The 24785-nt window shown below is 39.3% G+C and overlaps 2 protein-coding genes across 3 annotated transcripts in view; one reads left to right on the forward strand and one right to left on the reverse strand.

Moving 5' to 3' along the window:
- Positions 1–246: 246 nt before the first annotated feature.
- cyldl (cylindromatosis (turban tumor syndrome), like) lies at positions 247–11798 on the reverse strand. Of its 2 annotated transcripts, none has more exons than XM_026147023.1 (15): positions 11649–11798; positions 9196–9666; positions 7719–7976; positions 6666–6744; positions 6414–6589; positions 6135–6297; positions 5155–5296; positions 4636–4746; positions 4465–4556; positions 4311–4374; positions 4069–4201; positions 3611–3719; positions 3420–3538; positions 1037–1250; positions 247–960 (listed from the first exon to the last, which is right to left on the reverse strand). In XM_026147023.1, exons 2-15 carry the CDS (start codon positions 9631–9633, stop codon positions 776–778), a joined length of 2283 nt encoding a protein of 760 aa, XP_026002808.1. In that variant the 5' UTR covers positions 9634–9666; positions 11649–11798; the 3' UTR covers positions 247–775. The 2 variants fall into 2 exon arrangements, with proteins under 2 accessions (XP_026002808.1, XP_026002807.1); XM_026147022.1 differs by lacking the exon at positions 11649–11798 and adding an exon at positions 9935–10239.
- zc3h3 (zinc finger CCCH-type containing 3) overlaps positions 11029–24785 on the forward strand; it is a 75975-nt gene continuing 62218 nt past the window's right edge. Inside the window, exons 1-3 of the mRNA XM_026147021.1 lie at positions 11029–11133; positions 13659–15027; positions 15833–16002. Of these exons, the coding sequence (XP_026002806.1) occupies positions 11088–11133; positions 13659–15027; positions 15833–16002 (1585 nt within the window). The 5' untranslated portion in view covers positions 11029–11087. The remainder of the gene's footprint in view (positions 11134–13658; positions 15028–15832; positions 16003–24785) is intronic.

The raw sequence follows: 24785 nt of genomic DNA on the forward strand, positions 1-24785 counted from the left end.
TGAAAGGTTTTATTGATTGCATTTATTTATTTATGACATCTATTTTACTGAATATCAGAAGTAGTAATAGTAAAAAATAGAAAAAGGTCACAAGTTCAACCAGGACTCCCAAGCAGCCAGTCAAGCACAGTTTTCCACTGTGATATTATTCCCAACATCTTTTCGTCTCTTAGGTTGCTCACAGAAACATCTTTGTCAAGAATAAAATCATTGTTTCATTTTCAGGTGTGAAATTTAAATACCAGAAGATAAAAAAAATATATCTAAATATATAAAGAAATCCAGCCAACATCCAAATCTGATGCCAAAATAACAGCAGCATATAACATAAGCTTTTAAAATAGAGCTGGTTAGATGGTATTCTTAATGAACCGTACTGAATCATCACTACTGTCTACTTTGAAGGGTTTTTCATCAGCAAAACTCATTTACTTTCACTATACAAGTTGTAAATAAAATTTAAAGTAATTACAAACATCAGCAGTAAACTGTAAAACTATTTTTACAGTGCAATATGTAATTTATGCCCAACACATGCTGCAAGCCAGTAATTATTTTCTTCAGATTATAGTGCAAATTACTTAGAAAGCAATGTCAGTTTATCCTCTACTTCATGCCATATTAGAAAATTATTGTCGCTATAATTTTTTTCCAGCACCCAAGCACCACACACACACACATTTAAGATATTTGCATGTTAACAAAAGAAAAAAAAAAACAATGCAGCAAAAAGAAATTACACAAATAGCAAAACGTCCAGTGTGCTCAAGTTCCATCAGCGATAGAGGCACATAGTGGTGCTTTGGTACAGGTACATGTAGGCATCACAGAAGAGACGCTTTGCTACACCTTTCATATCTCGAGGTGCCTGGTTGGCCAGCTCGGAGGGGGACATTTCCAGGTATTCACCAACCTCGGGGCAGGGCTGCACCTCTGGAATGTTGTAGCCATCCATCTCTCCTGAACGCAATACACACAAGTGAGCCAAAATGCACTCAGAGCTAACTTGTGTATGCATATTAAATATCCCGCTTACCCTGTCTGTCTGCCATGCTGTCGAAGAAGATCCAGTCCTCAGTGTTTGGTCCATATTTGACGAAGGACACATAGTGGCTTGTCTCGATGCAGAGCACAGCGAACAGCTCCATTTTGTCTCTGATCATAGTGTGAGGGTTTTTACGTCCAACATAACCCTTTGGGATTTCCAGGGATGCTGGTTTATGGCTGCGACGCTGAGGATGGGAGTGCACCTGAAAACACATACACACTATTAGACCTGTAAATAGTCACTATTTTATATCTATGTAGCCACTGTTAAATTTCACATTAGTAACTTTAGTTCATTGTCTATAAATGATCCCTAAACCAAAGGAGATATTTGAGACAACTCTATAATGTTGTAAATAAAGATCCTATAATAGTATAGACACAATCCCTACAATCAATCACCGATGAGCAAGCATTTGGTGACAACATGAGGGAAATAAAGTTTTTTGTTAAAACAGGAAGAGACCTCCACCAGAACCAGGGTGAATGATGGAAGGAATGAGAAGAGAGAAAAGAGGAGCACAGAGAGACTACCAACACGAAACAGGACAAAACACATCTCCCCAAACAGCTTTAGCCTAGCTAAAGTATGACATTATTAGCTATCTCTGCGTCCAAATGCTCCTTTAGTTCCCAAAACCAAACAAGCACTGGGGCACCATTAAAAGTTTAAAGCCTCAGATTCTTTCAATTCCAATGAAATACCCAGTGGGACATTTTCCTAGGCTGGAGGATCAGGGGAAAGAGAAGACAGAAAAGAGAAACACTGGAGAGGCCACTAACAACAACTGGGAAAAAAAAAATACGCATTACAGGTCCCAAAGCACATCAGCCCTGTGCAAAAATGTAGCATGAGGGCTAAATTGGTCTCAATAAAAATATATGTTGATGGTTTATTGGCAGAGACAAATTAGACCATCTGGGAAGAAGAAGAAGACGGCGAAAATGGATAAAACATGAGCTGAAGCAGTGTTTTAAGAGAAAGACTGCAAAGCCTGAACCTTCTAATATATGCTGAAAAATTCAAAATTTTTGAAAGTGGTGTGTTTAGCGAAACTTCTAACAAATAAAAAATATATATAATTTTTTATTTATGAGTTTTGATTTGTATCAAATTTGATTCAAATAACATGTTTGCAATTTATTGCTTAAAAGTGTATTGTTAGATGTATTTAGGTTTTTCTGGCAAAAACTATGACACCGATGTTGCTGAAGTCACAAAAACTCATTTACCAAATATCATCCACTTGATGTTACAGAGCTAATTGAAAATACAACAAATAAATTCAATAATAAAATTGAAATTGAGAAATATTTTTCCTTGATCAGCTGCTTACAGCATTCGTTTACCACCATCCAGTTTGCTCTTCCTGAATGGAGTGCTAGCAGGTGCTCCAGAAGAGCTTTCTTGCACATTTTGCAGAGCATTGTGCTTTTTACTAAATCATCATCAGAGCCTCACACTCAGCTCTCACTGTTAAATATGTTTGGGCTTCAGTCATTGTAGTCATGGTGTTGCTATATCACAGATATTGTGATGTGACATTTTTATATCATGTAAAAATGTATGTATTCAACAACATGACAAGGCACAGCTCTAGTCACGCACTACTTAAGTGGATGACCTAGTTATCTGTGTACGTCCTTCATTTGCTATCTGTATGTATAAGAGGAAAGGAGGAAGACTTCACATACACTAGCCTACACTAGTTGATGTCTGACAAAAATTAATTTAAATATTTCATAAAATATTCAAATTTTCGCACAGTGTTTCATTTAGAGGCTTGATAGTATGCCACTGAACTGATATAGTGTTTCAGCAGTACTTACTAGGACCAACAGTTAAACAGCAGACGGTGAGCAGGTGATGTAATGCACCAAGAGCAGAGTTAATTAGCTGCTGTTCAATTCAGTGCACAAACTGATTCAGAAAGCAGCCAAGCATAGATTTTTATATATAGACAAGCAAAACAACACCATGTGTTGCAAAGCCAGATAAATACACAATATTATACACAATAATTATACAGTAATAATAAAAAAAATCTGAACAGGTAGCTAACAAATATCTCTCAAACCAACTGGGATTTCGGTCTAAAATTTGATGACCTATATTAAGTCAAAGTTCTAGTTTTAGTGCATGTTCAACACTGACAGACCACTTGTTTGCAGTACAGATCAGCCTTGATTGTGATTTAATTTGTTTCCTCTCTATATCTGAGTCCTACCTCCTAATAGCAGCTAAATCTGATGAAACTGTGGTGAGGTGGGAGGTTTCACATGGAGAAATGACGTCAATACATTCCCTCTACCGTGACAAATTAAGCCAAAGACAAACAAAATGATTCAGGTGTTAAAACAATGTGACAAACCTGTTTTGAACACTTCTCGCAGAAGACTTTGAATCCTGTCGGGCTGAAAAGGGGATCTTTAAAACAGTCGACGCACTCAACCTGTGCCAGGGTTCCACACAGCATGCACTGCTGGGGACCTGAAAAACACACCGTGCGTTGTATTCACTGTGTTAAATTTAGTCGCTGTGAGTTTGTATTCTTAATCTGACCTTCAGAGAGGAGGTCAGTGACATCCAGCTCCAGAGAGGGGATGATTTTGTCAAACATCTTGAATTTCTTCCCAAAGCGAGGCATCTGGAGGATGAGGCAGGACGGCACCTGGAGTGATGGTACGATGAAATAAGATGAAAGACCACACAGACTGAATACGCTCAAGTGATCAGATTCCAGGTGGTCTGCTCAGAAAGCTTCCCCACAGAGCCATCTACTGGAGAACCAACCATTACAAGTCTGTCTATTACATGTCTGTGAGAAAACAGCTAAATCATTTTTGGATTAATCTGTGGGGGGAAAAAAACAGTTTCCATTTTTTTGGTAACTGAAATATTATAATACAGGATTGTCCTTCTATTCTGATAAATATCGTTATATTTTTAATTTGTTAAGCAATAAAACAAAAGTGAAAGTGGGACTTTAAAGTTTGTGCCTAACAATGAAGTGCTCTCACCTCTGCCAGCTTAAGACCTGCACTGTGGAAGGAATGTTCTAGTAGCTGCTGCACTGTTGGCAGAACTAGTCTGTGGTTCTGGTCCAGGAAAATCTGATAGCAGTAACTCTCCTGCACTTTACCTGCAGCTGATCTAAAATGGGAGAACACACAAGAATAGTCTGCATTCCAGGTATGAGTCTCAAAATGCATTATACTATACAGTACAGCAGGAGACAGTAATTTAGCTATAGTAAGTGTACAGTTTTAGCAGAGGATCCAGGGCGAGGATGTGGTGCATGATGACACTGAGGAACTCCTCTGGATCTGAAAGACAAAAGTAACATGAATACTTCAAACTCAACCACTTAAGACAAAACAAATGCCTTCCAGAAAAGCTTTCCCAAATAAGCAGACCCTTCTCATCTGTGGTGAATGATTGGCTGTAGCCATGTTTCTGCAGCTGCTGTCGTAGCTTCATGATGTGTCTTCCTTCCACAAAGCCGTTACTGCAAACGGCACACACAGAACTTTCATAACAGCAAAAATAAAATGCAATCCATGTGATGATTTGATCAAAACACAGACCTGCGGAGGGGGTTGACTATGTCATTGAGCAGTGTTCTCTGAATTGGGGCATCTTGAGGTGTTGTTGATTTGAACAACATGGAGTCCAACACGGAAGAGCAGGAAAACAAACTGAAAGCAAAGAAAGAAACTAAGTTAACATAAAGAACTGTACATTCCCTAACATTATGGATTTTTAAAAATATAATAAAAAGTCAGACTGGAATCCTTTCAGTATGCTTTGAAAATGCAGTTTTTTGCTATGTTAAATGCACAACTGGTTTCATCTCTGTACCCACACATTGAATGTACAGTACAGCATTCAATTGCAGTAGCTGGTATACCAACAATATAGTAGAAATGGAGACACCATCAAACAATTTCTAACCAGTAGAAGCAGGACAAGGCATCTGCACTGATGATGATGTCAACGCTAGCTAGCTAGTTAGCTAAAAGCCATTACAGGTAAATTCGTTTGTTGGGGAAGCTGTGCATTATTTAAAACTGTAAAACCACAGGATAATAATTTATTATGCTGACCTGAAGAGGGCAGCGTCCATGTAGCAAGAGTTACAGTGTCCTTGAATCCCCTTCATTCGTCCAGTCAGAAGCTGCTTAACCTGCTCTGTGCTCATAGGCGGAACAGTCTGCAACTCAGCTGTACTGTGGTCTGTTTGATCCACTAAATCAAAACATAAACAGCAAATATGTGGTTATGTATATAAACAGATAACAGATATAGATGTCCAAATGGCTGTTGTAAAGTGTATGCTACAGTCAGCTGTTGGACAAATGTGCAACTGGAGCACTGCATTTGATGCTGCTGCTAAAAATGCTTCAAAAATACAAACAGTAAACACTACTGATACTTTATATTAAAAAAAGACAAGTATAGAGAAAGACAAAATAGAAATGCATGTTTCAAGTAAGTAAAAGGAAACAAAGCTTAATTTTTGCAAATTAATTCTCCCTCTGCTGCCAGAAAAGTTCAAACTCAACCAAAATGTAGTTTGTTTTGTTTTGTTTTTTGCTGTTTTCAGTATAAAATAATCCTTTGTGAACAAGGGGTCACTCACGGCCAGTTGGATGTAAACTACATTGAAGAAAGCACCGGGACACTAATTACATCTACAGGAGCTCAGCTGTGGAGCTCCTGGCACAGTTTTTGTGCTGATGTTAATGCCAGAAGAACTTTGAAACAACAGAGCCACTTCATTGCTGTGGTTCCTAAACACATGCTCTTTGCAACAATAACACTTCTAGTAGATCATGGAACATCTGAGAGAGGAAGAAGTTCACAAACTTGCTGGAGTGGTGGCATCCTATTACAGTACTACACTCAAGTTCAGTGAGAGCTTTAGACCAACAAATTATTTCACAAATGTTTGGAAAAACGGACTGCGTGGCTAGGTGCTCGAGTCTTATATACCTGTGGCCTCTTGAATTCAAAGGATTAAGCTTAAGAGGTGTGGCCTAATACATTTTTCCATAGAGTGTAGGTTTGTCCATCCTGTACTAACCAGTGTCCTCAGGCTGCATTTTCTCATTGTGATTGGATGATGTGCTCTGAAAGCGTGAGTCAGGCCGGCATGAGCTCAGCTTCACAAACAGGGCTCTCTTCACAGGACATTTGAAATAACGCTGACCTTTAAAAGTACCATCACTCACTCCTTTGTTCTCATCCTGCAGATCAGAATACAGACTGATTATACCAATGTCTGAAATTTAACCCAACATTAAACGCAAACTAAAACATAAATATGCAAAACAGTTTTAAATGATGATGAGTAAAGACTTACCAGTTCCAAGCCAACCATAGTTTCACTTCGATCAGGCAGCTTGCCTATCCAGCGAATAATTCCATATGTGTTGCCTTCACCCAGAGTCACTTCTACCATAGAGTTCAAACTCAGACCCATATAGAGATAATCTGTATCAGCTTCTGGGGGTGTGTCGACATCCATGCTCTCTCCCTCTGCAATGAAAAATGTGTTTGGCTGAGGCATGATGCAAATGTAAAACAAACAAACAAATGTAAAAAGACCTCAAACCTGCAATCAGCTCTCCTTTGATAACCGCTTCTAATGGAACTCTAACTTCACCCCCCGTCTTCCCAGATTCATCTTTGTCCTGAAAACACCAACAGACAAAGGAAATATTACTGTCCTATACTCCACTACTACTGCTGAAGCAGTTTTAGAGAGTCTTAACAAAGTTTGGTTGTAACTGTAAACTCAAAGAAAAGCAGGAGCACGTAAATGACAGAATATCATCAGACAGGATAATTATCAGTGCACTGCTATTTTCAATTGGATTCAGATCCAGACTTTTACAGGACCATTCTGGGACAATGGCATGATTTAAATTACTCACTCCAGTGAGTTCTGAATCCCCATCTCCGATCAAACATTAAGCTATTATGAATCTAGCTATGACAATGTTAGCATTAGCATTTAGTAAACACTAGTCAGTCTGATGAATGTAACTTAAGACTGTGGTCTTTGTATTTGTGTTCTGCCACATGGATGTATTTTGTAGAGTGAATATCCTAAATGTGATTTTTTTTTTTTATTAATCATTATAAAAATAAGGCATTATTTTATAAAAGTCATTTTCACACACAGAGCAGCTGTCAGTCGAGTGACCTGCACAGAATGTGAAGCTGGGTTTCAGCCAGTTAGACCCATTTTACAGCGAGATCTGTAAACAAAACAAAATCCACCAATCCAGTAGTACATCATACTGTATGGCACAACTGAAGCAGTAAAGTCATATACATGTAGCTCATGCTGGTTTATGTTCAGACACACAGCTGCTGATGCCAGGATGGAAAGGTAAATGCTTTAGCTCCTCTAAATTGTCAACAGAAATGTAATTAAGTGATTACTTTTACTAGATGAAATGATGATGCTGTAAATCTCAGGTGTGTTTCATAACAAAGAGTTTGCTTACAATTTAAACAGGTAATTATTTAGTCCCTATTATTTGTTATTATTTCTTTGAAAACATAAAAATCTGATTTTGTAGAATAAGCTTTGTGGATTTATGGCACAAAATTACATTTGATATGATTTTGGAATTAAAAAAAATGGAATATTACTTACCGTGGAAATCTGAACGAAACATTGTCCACCTATTTCCAGTAAATCCAGCACCATTCCATAGCGAAATTTATCATCGATGAAGCAAGTAACTCTGTCTCCCAACTCTAGCCTTTCTGACTGTAGGGATGGCTTATGGACAGGGGGTAATAAAGAGCTGACTCTGTTGAATGGGGTAAAAACGCCACAGTTTTTGTCACACTTGAAATATCTTTCACCCCCATAGGTCCCATCCCAGTAGCCCTTTCCTCTGTCTGGTCCCTGGAGAAAAAGAAGCAGAGCAGATTAAAACTGATGTCACACAAGACCTCAGTTAAATTTCTCTACCAGTTGTTCTGCTTTGCAAACTGCAATCATGCTGTGCAGTTGTGGAGTTGAATGGCTCCACCTGGCTTCAGCTTGTGAGGTTTTTACATTTATACGATTTCAATTAGTGTACTGTTTTACAAGACATTTTGAAACTTATTCAAAATAGTGACCTTACAAAGAAATTGATGCTTTTTCAAGCATGAAGCAGTGCACCCTTTCAACTTTGGATTGCTTGTGTTGTCTCCATACACCACTCCACAATGACAAAGCAAGTTAAAATACTCCCAAAACAAATTTGAGGGTATTTTAATGATTTATTCAAAAATAAATGGTTGAAGTATCATCTTTAGAGACATTTTTACAATACAGACATTTTTATGGTTCATACTGGCTCTGTCAGTTGTCCTTGATATGTTTCCACAACTTAAATTTGTCTGTGAGACAGGATTGTATCTGACAATCTCTGTGGCAATTTAAGTGCCCAAAAAGATGGCAACCCCCATTACTCACAGCTGGATACATTTCAAAATCTTTGTAGCTCTGCTTGACCAGCCAAGCTAAACCGGGACATCAATAATGTGGCAGCTCATCCAGCTCATGATCTATCACAATTCATCAGGTTATTGCCCATGAGATGACAATCGTGACCTTGACCCATAGTACGTTTGAGTTAACACCCATTAGGTGCTCAGGATCTTGATGCACATTGCCATGAAAACTTCTCCGGATCTGAATCCAAACGAGGTTCTCAGAAAATATATATATATATTTTAAATGACTGTGCATTCATGCTTTCTGAAGAACTGGGCTGAGCTTGAAAGAAAAATACAAGGGAGAGTTGAGGAAAATGTGCCAAGCTTGTAAGATTATTCTCAAAAGACTTACTCCTTTCAAAGGAACTTTAATCCAGTCCTGACCAATGGGTCTAAATATTTATGAATCTGGTAATGATTCAGTCTTATTTACTTATGTTTATAAATGTTCAAATCACTTCAAAAACCTGCTCTTGCCATTTAATTGTAGAGTAGTATGGTGTGTATATTAACAAACCCAGTTTGAAACACTACCACTTGTCTTTGCTTGGAGGCAGAAATCTCAAACCAAAATGAAACCTATAATATGTGTATATCTTCTGGATATGCCAGAAGGAGTAAGAAAAAAAACATCAAACCTGTAGTTCGATTCCAAAAAAGTATCCTGGTATGGGACAAGAAATAGATGCCTTTTTTAATGGTCCAATGTAGTGAATGATGCCTCTGAGCTTCTTCCCAGCTTCCTCCACAGTCACTTCAGTACCTATAGCAAGTTGCATTGCTGCTTGCAGATCATGTCGCTCTCTGAAACACCTCAGCCTCTCAGCTTCATCAGGCAGTGCCTGCAGCAGCTCAACTTCCTCTACACACAGCTGCTCCATGTCGTTGGCCTCCAAGTCATAGTCTATTCTAGAGTAGTTCATTAAACACATTCGTAGCTTTAATGGAGGGGGGGATTTTTTCATTTCTGAGATGTACTTATTTTCAGGCATGTAAACAATACTTCCAGCTTTTGCAAAACTGATCCTTTCTGGCTTTTTTGTTAAGATGAAGTACACATTTTCTGTTGATGCCATGTTGCCGAGCCAGGAGATGTAAAGGGGTACCTACTGTACAGAGACACACAGAAAACACACACAGCACAAATGTGTTGTTCAGACAGGTGTGAAAACAAAACAAAAAAACAATATACCTATTATCAATTTTGACACCAGCACTCAAGCTAGCTGGCTAACGAGCTACAATGTCAACTCTACAAATAAGCAGAGTTCAAACTGAAAACGGAGTCAACATTGTTTATAATTCTAAACCTTCAGACCGTCTGCATCAGTCTCTCCAGCGAGTATTTATTTATAAAGAAACCTCCGTTAGCTTTACCTTCAATTATTCAGCAACTTTAGAGATTGCTTTCCTTTCTGTCTTCTCTCTTCGTTTTACGTCCAATCAGCTGCCTTAACTTTCACTTCCTCTTTCATTTCATTTCGCAGCAGCGTCACTGGTACTTTGTTCATGACAGTTCATAGAAACATTTTTGGACCAGACGAATAAACTTTTGGCCCAAAACTACTTCCCCGAAGGGAATTCTAAACTTTATAAAGCGCAAATACAGAGACGCTTCCCGAAATGACGGTAATGTTTTCAAATCGGTTGTCAGCCAGCTGCGCATCAACGATAGCGAGGTTACGAAATGAAGCCCTTAGTACTGTCTTACAGACAGCTAACGGCTTTGTCAGTTGAATCTGACAATCCAGCCTCAAGAATGCTGACTGCATGTAGTACATGAAAATTGAAGCTTGGTTTTTTTTTATACATGTGTGCATATCAGATAAATTCTGGGCAATTAATTACCTTGTGGTGTGTGATCTGCCTTTGGAGCTTCCTTTTATTGTTGTTTGTTTTTGTAGCTGAAAGTCGGTTCATAGTTTGTTCAGTCATTGTGTTTGTTCTCACTGTGATTTCCATACAAGAATCAATACAGAAAAGTGGTCTCTTAGTTGTATTGTATTTAAAAATATCTTACAATTAACGTGTCTGAATAAGCCTGGTTAATCCAGGCACAGTAATGGGAGTCCTTTGCACGGAAAGTAGTTTCTGGAAAGGAGGCAGCTGGTTCTTCTTGCTCAAAGCACGCATCATGCATTGCCTTAACCAGGCAAAGTCATTTAGACATATGGCCTTACACATCTACATATACATGCAAAGAGAAACCACAGCCTTGATAAAGCTGAAGACATTTATCTTTGTTTATTGTGTTTTAGTAACATTTTAAGTCTCCAATAAAATTAACTCTGCTCACCACAACAGTAAATTAAATAAATAAATAAATAAATAAATAAATAAATAAATAAATAAATAAATAAATAAGAAAATTCTACTCATTCTTACGGCCCACTTTGAGTTAAATGTCAAGCCTGTAAGTCAATACTGAGGATAAACATCGATGACTTTCTTCAGACTGTGATTGGCCAACATGAAATACGTCATTCTTAAGGGCGTCGCCATTTAATGACGAAAGGTTGTGGTCGTAAACATGGAGGAGAGAGAAGCACTTAAGAGACAAATTGACCTTTTACAAAGTAAGTCTCTCCCGGTAAATGTTGACAATTGTAGTTGTTACAGGCGGGTTAACAAAGGCTGTTTTGCACAACACGGCTGCTTGAAGCTTGTCGGTCGTACGCGTTTTGTTGAAGGATAACAGTTAGCGTTGTGCCACCTCTACGCAGTAACATACTTTTTAACGATATTCACGTGTCTTAACAGAGCCGTTAGTGTCCTTTGAAGAATGCTTCCTGTTTGCCTTTGGAAGCAAGTAAATGGCTGTTTATGTCGGTGTCAGCTCCCTGTAACAGCATAAAGGTTCAGTCCTGTTTATAGTCCCCCGCACTAGTGATGACAGCACAGCGCCATAACAAACCTGGTTTTAATTACTTAACTTTAAGGCATAGTCGTACATTTATTTACATAAAGTACTAAAATAGTTACCGGTATTAAAAATTTGCTAGATAGCATAGCGACAGAGCGGAAAACAAGTGTATAATCTTCCAGAAAAGCATAAAAAAACTCACTGCTACAGATTTTTCAAGTCTCTTACTCGAAGGAAGTAATGAGAGTTATTTGAAAGATGTTCTTTCCTTCCTGACACTGGTCAGTCTCCAGGATTTCCTATAGGGATCTGTAGAGTAAACTCAGCGAGTAAAGGATGGAGTATTATGAGCCTGTTCCGTTGTCAGTATGCTCTGACGCTGATTTGCATAGTGTTCCACTGTTATATTACAATTAACTGGGGAAGTAAACGGTCACCAGGACCTAAAATCTGAATGTTTCCAGTCATGTTTCCAGTCATCAGTCATATTTAGCTTAAATGAGTAAAAAGTGTTATGATATTTCCTTAAATCCTTAAATTACGTTTTGGGAAAAAAAAAAAGCCCAAAAGATTTCTTCTCCCTTAAAATAATTATACTAATATCACCGGCTCTGGTACTGTAGAAATTTCTGACTGGTTTCGATTCATGATATTTTAGGTATAGCACTCAAAATATCATGTTCCTTGTTCCTTTTGTATGCTTTCTTTGTGTTATGGTTACTATCTGACTACCTCTGTATTTGTATTTTGAGTTAAAGATGATTAAGAGTGATAGATGGTCTCAGGACACAGTCAACCGCAGATAGACTGACAGACGTTGTTGTCAGTCCAGATTGGAGGGCATACATTTTAAGAATTCAGTGTGTGGAAATCCTGCCAGCTTAACCTGGAAAAGTGAAGTGATGTCATTGACTAAAGAAGATATATATTTTTCCCAGTTATTTTCTCTTAAATTCGTTTCATTTCGTTTTGTTTTTATTGACAAATTGGCTGTTTTTCATTTTTTGGAAATTTACAACTTTAACATTGTCAATTGTATTTTTCAGAACATTAACTCGCCTCTCACCCATTATTATTTTTCTTCAGTGTCACTAATATGTGATTGTTCTAAACAATAATAAAGTGAGGAATTTTTTTTTTAAAAGCATAAAAACAAATAAAAAATACTTTCTCCTTATCAGTGCCTGTGTCTCTCTAACCAGTCAAAGAGCTCCAGACTGCGTTCCTTACTTACATTGCTTTTTCACCAGAGACCAAAAGAGTTATGGAAATGCTAATTGAAGAAGCTAATCAAGTAGTTAATGTAATAGTTAATTAAGCAGCTAGTAAGAAATGGAAATTGAAATTGAGGAGCAGAGTCATTATTTAAATGTCAGAAAAAACACATTTGTATTCCTAATTTGCTTTTTTTAATCCATTTACTTTATTTGAAAGTCATTTTTTACATTTGTTTTGAATTCAAAAATGTTTTTAGTGAGATTTTTATTGAAAATTATTTTTTTCCGTTTAAAGCGTTCATCAATGGATTGATAATTAATTCAGAAATACTAATTTATAATTCCTCCTTCTATTTTATTCTATTAAGTTAACAATATCATGAACTTTATTAATGTCTAATTACATAATAGAAGTTCACGTTGTTGTTTTTTTTAAGATTTGCTAATTCATGTTTGATTGTACAATTAATTATTAAATCACAAAATGCTTTGTTTTGATGTCTGTGACACTTGTGGTGCTCCATAGCTGCTGCTGTGTTGGTGGATTATCAGTATCTGCTGTTATTGATCCAGTTGATTGGTATTGGCCTGATTAAGTTTGTCAGTTGTGGATATTTAGCTTTTTTTCTTTTCTTTTTGATTTAGTTTGAAAAGAATGAGTAATACAATACATTAGGTTAAATAAAATGCACCTGGGTTCCAGCAGGTTCTTACAAAGTTGTCAAACATTTAACAATGAAATCAAGAATATGGAGGTCATAAAATGTGTTTTATTATATAGAGATTTTCTTTAGGTGTTACATTTTCAGATGTTGGCCACTGTAGGCTAAGCAGCCTGATGGTAGCCCTATACAGTAAATGGTGAAAACTACAAATCAAATTCAAATTAAATTCTTAAAAACATAACTTAGAATTGAGAAATGGGGCATAAATTGTGTTGTAGAGCTAATTTTAACGATTATTTGTTTGCATATTTTTGTTGGACTTTTTAAAATACTTTTGCCTGTTTTCAAATTTCCAGATCTCATCAACAAACATAAAAGTACCCATGGCGATACACCATTTACAGGAACTGAGCAGAGCCACACACAATCTTCAGTGCCAGCCAGGGGCCGAGGTCAAAGTGCATCTATGATCTACCCTCCCAGCTCCAGAGGAAGACTCTATGCTCCTCAGAGCTGTGGAAGTTGGAGGAAAACGTACTCTCTGAGAAACAAGAACCCTGAATCCTCTGCTGGACATCCCTCAGCTTCTGCCTCCTCCACTGTCCATCACTCTCATAGCATGTCACTGCCCAGCCTCAGCACGGGAAGCAGGACTGCCACTTTATCATCAGGGATATCTCAGCTGAAGAAAAAAGAACATATAAACAGCACAACGGAGAGTAGAGTTGTAGCAACAGAGAGAAAAAACAGTGATGCTCTTGGAAAAATGGGGTCAGCAGCAGAGTTTACGCAGAGGGTTGACAGCAGGAACACAGGCCTGCAGGGAAAGAAAATTGGTGTTTCTTTTGAAGTGGCCTCTTCAGCCACAGCCAGTACCTCAGCCATTCAGCAGAGCAGCTCCCAAGTAAAGATTGGACCTTCCCTGAAAAGCATAACCAGTACAGACACTCAACAGATTGTTGCTAAAACATCTCAGGTAACTCTCACTGCTGGTCTCTCTACTGCATTACAACAAGCTTCCTCTAACTCATCTTTGCAAAGCAGCAAAGCCCAGGTCAATACTTCATATTCAAATAAATCAAAGTTCACTTGGGTAAAGGGTCAGAGTGCTGCAGGAGCAGAGCTCAAACCACTGAGCTCTGTTTCAACACCGTCAGCAGTTGTTGCCCCAACATCTGTCTTGAAATCTGGAGTTGCCATTGAAAGCCCCCCTTCATTTGTAGTTGCTAAGAGAACCGCTGCTAAGAAGTTACCTCGAAAGCTTAGCCAGCCCACTGTAGCTGCCAAGACCTCAAAGTACCGCTGGGTGTCCTCTGCAGGAGCCCAAGCTAAGACATCTCGTAAGCCTCCATCTCCCAAACCCTTGACTCTCACACAGAGAAGTCTGGACAAAGGAGAGGCCACAAGGAAACTTAAACCAGGTTCTTCTCCTTCTGTAAAATTGAAAAAAGGTATTGCAGTGTCCTCTGCTGGCACCTCACAGAGTAGCCGCTATCGCTGGAAAGCAGGGGGCCAGAGTACATCTGTGGCAGGGACAGCAGGAGCAACAGCAAACCGCCGTAGATCTGCTTTCCACTGGACAGCTGAGAAAAGTAACAAAGGATTGAAAGGAGGGATTTCTGTGCCCCTAAGTTTACCTCAGCGCACCTCCATGTTGTCATCCTCCTCGCCTGGAGGGTTCAAGCTCCGCAGCAGGATGAAGATTATTAGAAGGTCTACTATCAGGTGAATAATGCACATGACATGATGGCTCTTGTTAAGGCTTTTTACTGCCCTACCCCCTAATATATACTGCATCCTTGTCAGTAGGGATCAGCCAAGCGTTCAGTGTGTCTTTGCTCATGTTTGGAGGATGTTTACACCGATAAGGTGAAAATGATTTACCTAATACTAACCTCTGGTTTCTGTTTGAGAAGGAGGGTTTAGTGAAAGCCCTGGATTTGTTAAGTCCAACATGAGATTTCTGTTCTAGAGCATTAATTTAAACTCTGGTTCAGTTATTGGGGTAACTGACATTCATCTTATTATCAATCAGATTCATGGTTACTAGGATATCTTTAGGATAGCTTCACTTACCTTAACACCGGCTAATCCTACTTGGTAGTCACTTGAAGGTGGGTATCAGATGCAGATGCAGAAAGACCTCACATTATGCCTCGAGGGTTGCAGGGCATAAAACTCTTATTGATTGTGTGCTGTTAGAAATGACTGTGGTGATGTGCCCCAAGAAGAGGTGGTTCTGTGATAAACTTTGTGTTACTGTAGTAATCACTGTTTAAATATATGAATCTAGACCTGCATGGTATATTCCACTGATGTTTTTCTTGTTCCCAGTAAATGGGCACATGCATGTCTCAGAGTGAACATACTCGGAGTTGATATAAGGAACTTTGAACAGCTTTTTTTGGAACTAAACATTCAATTTCCCATCTCAGAGTTCATTAACTCAAAGTTTAGGATTTCTTATGTTTAATAGTTTTTTACTCCTCCTGACTGTCCTGTGTGTCTGCCTTCTGTATTGTGACCACAGTGGCAGTGGATCAGAGAAGGTGAGCCCACCAGCTGTGAAGCACTCTCCCCAGGGCAGAATCTATACTTTGGTCAGGACTCCCACAGGAGTTAGGAGGACACCCACCAGGGAGCTTGTGTCGTTTGGTAGACACAAGTTGAGGCGGCTTTCCCCTGTCTCATCAAAGACAAGTAAGAAGCACACACTACAGACCAAAGTAGAAAGTTGTTATTTTGCTCTGCTGTAAAGTTTGCTTTGACTAATTGCTGACGTGTCAACCATACATGGATGTTTACGCAGAAAATCCTATAGCTGTGGGTGATAAATCTTCTTTTAAACACGTGCGTGTCCTCACCCATTATTTGGTTGAGAGCAGTAATATTCTACAGCCATTTGGTGGTGCTGTAACAACTCCAAGCCGCAAAGTCACCAGCTGCATATCAAGCAAGCATACCTGTTTTGCTTCCTGGAGTTATTCATTATGCTTATGTTTTGTGTGCACTTTGGTCATGGTTAGGCATATGCTTAGTTTTAGAAAAACATGGAAAAATAGGGAAAGATGTAATTTATATGAAGATATAATAACAGGATAGAGTCCAAATAGAAATGCATTATGTACTGCTGTCTACCACACCTGCAAGAAAAACAAACATACACGACCTCGAACACAAAAATTTGAAAATGCTGATTTATATATCTGTGTAATCTTCTTGTGGGGTGTGTGAATGTGAGAGAGAGAGAGAAAGAGAGTGTGGAGTGTAAATGTGTATGTGTCTTTGCCACAAAATGTACTTGAAAATGAGGGTGGGAAGCCGCAATAACGTCTCCCAGGAGTCAGAGGCAGGCAGAGATGGATCCTGGAGAACTGGGCTATTTGCCCCCTCGAGAGTACTGAAGACCTAAGGCCACACATCCCAGCTAGCGAAGGAAGCTGCCCCTAGATGGGGTGCCCACGGCCAAGAGGTGGGAGTCCCAGAGGACAAGAGGCGATGGGCAGAATTCTCGACCCCGCTAGAATTCTCACCCAGGACATGGCAGACCTCCCCTCAGACAGGGAAGAAGTCCAAGCCACCCCAGACCACCAAGAGAGTGGGTCCATACCAGAACATCCTGTCAAGCATCCTGGAACCAACTAGTACCCTCATCCCAGGAAGGGGGAGCTGATCCCCTCCCTCTATGACCATGTCCTACAAGGCCAAGGATCAGCAAGTCCCAGACCCAGGCCCAGCCATCCACGCATCCACCCTTCCACCCATTAATGATACACAGAGATACAAAATCAACATATTGATCAACATAGAAGTGCCAAAAACTGCAGACAGTCCCCAGACATCCATGCTTGAAGGCCAGCATGTGAGGTGAAATTAGCATGTTTACACCCTGCTGCTGCTGGAAAAAGAAAAAGATGGAAAAAAAAGTTTGTGGTCTCTACAGCTAATTTGCCCTTCTGTTAGACAGAGGGTGATTTAATTATTTATTTTTATTACAACTCACCTCTTTGTGACTCTACAATGTAGTAGTGCCTGAGCCAGGAAGGGTGTCCGGTTCAAAAATCTGCTAAATCAAATATGCAGAGACACTTGGTGTAATGACCCCCTGTGAAGCAGGGAGGAGCATTTTGTTAAGGCTCTATGTTGATTGACTGATTAATCAGCCGGGCTTGATAGCAGTAATAGCAGCGGTAATTTACAGATGTGGAGGCAGGCAGCACCACTGATTGGCTGATTAATCAGTCAATCAAGGTAGGTGTCTGTGCCTCGCACCAGTGCACTTCATGACTTAGTTCATCACCTTGGCAATCCATGTTCCTGTCTAAACTTTGTAACTGCTGTCTCCGAAAACACAACATCATGGTGGTGGCTACATCTATAAATTGTATATAGTATCTCACAGTTATTGTTAATAGCCAGTCTTTTTATGGTTCATTTTGAGAACCTGTCAGTAGCTAACCACAGAGCAGGTGCTCCAGAGGTTCTAACAGTAAGAGGAAAACATCAGTTTATCATGTTTGCATCGTTGATATGTAGGATAATAGAAATAATGGGCAAAACCAAGCTTCTTTCTGCTTGCTGTTTTAGTTTTTGTTCCACATACTTCTAATTGATCCAGTGTGAACACAATACATACTCTACCAGCCAGTGTCTGCTTTGTAATGTATGTAGAACTGGTACAAAGCTGCTAGTTAATTGAAGCCATGTCCAGCAGAGGGCAGCAGTTTCCATCCATGTCATCCTTGTAGGGGCTTTGTGTTGCAAGCTGTCACAGGGAGGTGTACAGGCAGACTATAAGAGGGGGTGGGTTAATTGATTGCCCAATTCAGCGGTGATGGCGAACAAGTGCCGATAGCGGGTAATTTGCAGAGGTGGAGGCAGGCAGCACCACTGCTATCAAGCCCTGGCACCACTCTCCTTCCAGTAGATAAAAAGGAGCTAATGCATAATTATCCTTTTGCAAATTGGATTGTTTTAACGAACTGTAGAATATAGGCCTAACCTGATGGAAAGCAATCATTGTTTTTACAGCCCCAACCCCGCTCTCCCTCCATTCCCCCCTTCCTGCTTCCACTTGCCCCTCGAACCCTCCGGTCATTTTGTGTGTACCCTACACGGCTCATGGCCATCTTCGTGTAATCTCCCATACTCAATGGAGTCAGAAGACATTAGAAAAACCATCACTATTAACATTAGGCTTTATTCGTCCCCATGGCTCTGCATCTTAAATTCTGTTCCTCTTTTTCTGATGCTTTAACACAACTTTATGCTCTTTTTCCCACACCTCCTAAATCATTTTGTCTTTTCCTTATCTTCATCTTTGCCCTCAGTTTTTTATATCATGTGATACAACAACAGGAACACATGCATCTCTAATTAAAGATGGACATTAGAGACTGAGGAAAGGTGGAATGTGGATGAGTGTGGAAGAAGATGGAGTGAGGAATGCTGCTCTTAGCCGTCTGTGCTTCTGATAAGAGCTGCTAATAAAGCGCAAATTGAATTACTAATGATGGGAAGCACATTCCCTATAGATGAGCCTGTTTAAAACCGACCTCATGACCACTCACACATGCATGATAATATACTCACAAACAATGTTTCTTAATTTCCTGCTCGGTATGCTAGTTTCAGCTTCCTGTCCACGTTCAGGGGACCGTGTTTTCTGAGGTGCGTGGTTATCTGAGGTTTAATTTAAAGAGGGCATAAACCTAAGTAAGCAGTTAGGACTGTAATGAATTGAGAGGTGTGTGTGTGTGTGTGTGTGTGTGTGTGTGTGTGCTTGCATGCAGTCAGAGACAGCCATGTAGCCCAGATAATCTAATAAAGCAGATAAATGTCAGGAGCGGACAGAACACAGAGAGGAAGAGTGCTGAGGCGTGCGTCTTCAGGCCCCATGTGACAGGCTTCTGGAGCGCTTTAGGTCTCTATCTCACTCCAGTTTCTTCCCTCTCTCACCATCTCTCATCCAGTCTTGCTCAGTCGTTCCCCTCGTTTTGGCTGTCTTCACTGCTCTTTTAAAATACCTTGTGATTTTATTTTATTTTTTTAAATCCCAGCGCAGTGGAGCATTTTTGCAGACTACAGGCGTTTTAGGTCTGAACTGTCCAATAAAGCCTTGAGTAAAAGAAACTTTTGAACTTTAATTTTCTAAAAATAAAACGACACTTATAGATCAACAATTTGGCATAGAAACTATTTTTGACATAATATTTATACTTGTACTTTTTCAAAACAAAAAACAAAATGACTGTTCCTCCCAGTCCACACACAATTCACTTCAAGCAAACACATAAAGAAATTTTCATAAATACAAAATGTTCAATGGTAATTGTCCTTGTGGAAGGTTTGAACGGAGGTTTGCCTGATTGTGATCTAACTTTCTTTTTTTTTTTTTGTTCCAAAACGGGGTCATTAACTTTTGGGCAGGTTCATTAATGTTCATTTTAGTTGTTCATCCTGTTACAAACTAAGTAGAAACTGCTTCAGTTCTAATGAGAAAATAAGCAATTTTCTACATCACTGTGAGCGCTTCCCAAAATGTTGCAATCTGCCACATCCAGTGAAAAGGTGTGCGTTTAACCTCTGTGCATTTAGTGACACAAATGTTTTTGTTGTATGCAACAATTGGGTGCTTTTGTGTACAGAGCGGGTTTTGCTGCTTTCTTATTAAAACGCTCAACTATTTTCTTGAAGCATTCCCTACTCACTGTATTTATTGGACATGTTGGCCAAACAGAATGTGATTGGGTTAATGATTTCAGTGTGTCTTTGTGAGCTGGATGGATATACAGCCATGCTGTCCAGCCTCGATCTCATGGATGACTAAGCTGGATTTTTTATTTTTTTTTTTAATGATTCACGTTACAAGGTTCTTCTTAGCCTTCATGGTTTTCCTGCAGTTTGTGGTGCATTTTCAAGTGGTTGAACAAGTTAGTTGTTATTTCACAATACACACAGAATTCCACACTTCTCTTCACATATGATTTCTTCTTGGTTAGCGCAATTTTGAGCTAAATCTTAAGTATTTCCAGACCCATGCTGTCAGATTGGTGACCTGTTTGTGTGTTGTAATTGGAATGTCTCTCTTACATGCCTCTTTTGCTCTCTCACACAACATAGAGGCCATTATCGCCGCAAAAGAATCCTCTTTTCACACCCCCTGCTCCTGCAGAGATCCAGTCACTGTGCCAACACTGATGCCATTTGTTTTGTCCATAAATAACATGCACAGCTCTGCATTGAGACCCTGCTTTCTTGGACCTTTTCTACTTTATGCATACATCTCATTCCATTTACTTTATGTGGACACATGCAAACAGAAAGTATTAAAGTTCCTCAAAGAGATGCTCAGCCCTTGAAGAGTAGAGCATGACTGATCCATTCTATCCAGGTATAATCTTTTCATTGGCAGTGTGTTTGGGGAAATGTGGGTGGGAAATGCTTTCCAAGTGGTATTGCATGGTGGATAAAAAATCGGGTGCTACATATCTGTATTCATAACTCATCAGTTAGTTAGCTAAAATACAGTCCCAGACCGTGACAGAGCCTCCACCATGTTTTTCAGGTGGCCGTAGATCATAGGTGTCAAACTCTGGCCCGCGGGCCAAATTTGGCCCGCAGCCTAATTACATTTGGCCCGCGAAGCCATACCAAAAATACTATCAGAGCTAGCCTACTGGTATTATACAGCTAATATATATATTGTTTAGTATTAAGCTTTGCTTGCTCCATATTCAGTTTTTCAGCAAAACGTGTTTGAGTCCATAAGAAAAGATTCATTCTTATATCTGGAGGAATAAATATATTTCAATAAATATATTTCAATAAATATTAACGTTAGCCTGCGACTTTGTTCTAGTTTTGAATTTTGGCCCACTGTGTATTTGAGTTTGACACCCCTGCCGTAGATGGTCACTGTTGTGCCTCTCCCCAGACCTGTTCTGTATGTTATACAGACATACTGTCATACTGACAATGATTTAAACCAACAATATCAAATCTGGACTCCTTGCTCCATAAGACCTGTTGCCACTGAGCTTTAGCATAGTTCTTGCGTAATTTAGCACACCTCCGCCATTTTTCCCTGTTTCCCTTTCTTAAGATTAAGTTAAAGGGCTGTCTCTCTTCGTAAGGACATGACTTCCAGATACTGTTAATATGTTGTAGATAGTTCTTTAGGCCTCTGCTTGTTTGGGTTTCAGTTAATGTCTTTGAAATTCACCTTGGTGGTGCAAAATTCCTATTTTATAGCTATTCAAATACGTTATCTTTGACATTTTCTGTTCCTTCTGTTTTTAGAATTGTCTGTTATGTGTATACACGATATTGGTTCTTCCATTTGTGTGATGTATTCCAACGAAGTTGAAACTAGCTAGTCTGCAAGGAAAACACCAGACTTGATTGGTGTGGTGTTTTTCTTGCTGTGCTACAAACAAGCTAGAAGGCCACCCTAACCAGATAGAGATGTGGTTCATGGGCGAGTTGGGAGATTCAATACAGGGACTGCTTGTACTGCTTAGTTATTTATCATGTACTTAGCAAAGTAATTAGCAAATAAAATATATGCAGAGAATAAATTTAATGATCACCAAGCCCTCCATCTTCTGTTGCTGAAGTACTCCACTTCTTTTGGACTAAAACTGCACAGTAATCACACAAATATAGAAACCTTTTTGGGTCCTGACACATGTACACGCTATCTGCCTGTCTTTTTTTTTTTTTTTTTTTTTAAACCTTGTTTATTTTTGCTTGTTTATTTGCATCACTCTCTGGTTCACACGTGCTCCAGTTTCTCCCACTTTTCCTTCACACCATGGCCACTTGTCCTGCGATCTTCTCACACTGACTCACTTTCCTGCATTTGCACACACAGCAGCAGCTTATAGAGGGCAAGAGATCACCGCTTGTTTGGAACTGAAAGCTGTGTGCTCTCTGTCACTCCATATAACATGTAAAGTAACATGTGTTTTGCACACTGTTTCTCTGAACTCTATTCTTTAAATGATTTTAATAGTTTGTGTGCGTTTATGTGTGTGCATTGTTGTGTAGGTCCCCCCAAACAGCTGCCTACATACCGCTCTCTAAATGCCATTTCCCTGTGCTCCTGTAGTATTATCAGTTGGCCCAAAGTATGGACATTAAACTAATGTGCGCGCACGCACACACACACACACACACACACACACACACACACACACACACACACACACACACACACACACACACACACACACACATGCTCATTCTGCTCATTCCTCTTCACTTTCTCAGGCTCTCTGTGTCAAACAGGTGGACCTCTGTCCTCTTTCTGTCTGTGCTGAACTGTCTGTGGCCTTCTCTCTCTCTCTCTTAATGCCTGTCACCATTTGTCTCACTCACACACATTCTCTGTAAGACATGTGCGCCCACACACACAAACAAAACACATGTCCACAACTGTAATGTTGCCTTAATGATTTAGACACAGGCTCATGCAGTTGTTGCAGACAGAAAAGAAGAATAAACCAACAAGAATGTCAGTGTAACTTCCACTTGTTACGTCTGGCTAAACAGAAGTAGTGCCATGAGACCTCTTTGTGGACTTTTGTAATCTTCACACTTTTCTGTGCATACACATAAAAGGCAGAATTGACATCTGCGTCTGCATGCATGCATATATATATATATATATATATATATATATATATATATATATATATATATATATATATATATATATATAAAAGTAGTATAGCTATTCAATTGCATGAATGGTCCAGTTTCTCATGTAAGATTGCATCCTGCACATTACTGGCTTAGTATAGCTCTGTACCATGGTGCACTGTAACATTTGGCATTTTGATTAACCTCCCAGTGCCCAGAGAGCTGTACATGCCAATGATCTGTCTGATCCCTGAACGTACGGTATGCCCACATGAGTAACTTCACCCTAACTTTGCTGTAAGGCCTCTCCTTCTCCCCTCTCTTGGACTCTCATCAAACTGTCAGCTGGCAATAATTAAAATTTTCACTCATTTGAGTTTAACATGCCTCTCTGGCCTTCTTGAGGACACTGACATGGTTGAGAATACTTGGTCTTTGCTAAACCTGCTAAATGACAACAGATTCAAATTGCTTAAGGCGTGCTCCAGATAATCCAATCATTGAATCAATATTCTGTTATTATTTATATTTTTTATAACAAGTTCTAAGATTATTTGTGTGGTGTTGTGAAGGGGTGTCTTATTTTTTGTCGGGTGGGGTGGTGGGGGCGCAGCGGGTGTTGAAAAGTGTCATCAATGCTACCAAGTCCAGAAACTTTATCCTGAGATGATTGTGACTCCTTTCCAGTTAAGGAGGTAAATGTTTTCTTGGTATCCAGAGGAGTGGCCCATGTGCTGGGCTGTCTGAATAAATCACAAACCCAACAGGAGGCACACAGCGCACTGCTAATTATTTGAGAACACGTGGCAGGCTATATGGGTGTCGTTTATTGGTAAATGGGTTGGCTGGACCAATGGGTGTTGCCATATTTAGCTATGACAGTATAGACTTAAAATCCTGCCAATAGTAATGTGTACTAGTAATAGTAATTGTGACAATGATAATAATATTGATGTAATTATAACAATGGTGGCAGTAACTAAATAGTCGATACATTAGCAGGAATATTTAAATGTAAGGACAGATTTTCAGGAAAACTTTACCAGATGTGCAAAATAGAAACAGATTTTTGAAATTGTCCGGTGTATAGATTGGGATCCATGTACTTTTGGAAGGATTAAAATCAGACATTTGTCATTATATTTTCACAAATACATTTGACACTCAAATGAGAAAAATAAGGAGATAACATCTCGATGCTGTCAAGAAAATATCACAAACTGATCTAGATATTCTTCTTGGATGGTTTAGAGGGAAAATTTCAGCACTGGTGAAACTTCAGAAATTGGAACTGGCAGTATTTTTTTTTCTTTATTATTTACCATTTAAAATTTTCAAGGGACTACTTGAGGGTTTCAGCCAGTATGCTACAAACCTAAGAGGCCTGATTAGCCCACATGGATGCATTTTGTTCAAATTAATGGCCTGGAAAACTGTTTTTATTTCCCAACCAGCAAACTGGCCAACCACAACTTTAAACCACCATCCAAATATTGTGTAGGTTCCCATCCTGCCAAAATAGTTTTGACCATCCTGACATGGACACGGGACCTCTGAGAGGATCTTTTAGTGTCTGCCACATGGATGTTGGGTAAAATGCTTTGGCTCCTGCTGGGTGCAGGTTAGAGGTTCTTTGGATCAGACTTGTTCCAGTGCATCCCGTGGACGCGGCATCAGAATCCTTGAGCCCTTTCCAGGAGAACTTTACATTGAAAAGATCAATGTTATTTCCTCCACCATTCAGGGGTTTGTGTTCTGGCTGCTAATTGTTTCACAGCTATCATTACAAATCAGTATTTGGATGTACTTCTCACTTTAATACTTTAAAATATCTGAAT

The sequence above is a fragment of the Astatotilapia calliptera genome, chromosome 17, assembly GCF_900246225.1.
Source record: "Astatotilapia calliptera chromosome 17, fAstCal1.2, whole genome shotgun sequence".
NCBI lineage: Eukaryota > Metazoa > Chordata > Actinopteri > Cichliformes > Cichlidae > Astatotilapia > Astatotilapia calliptera.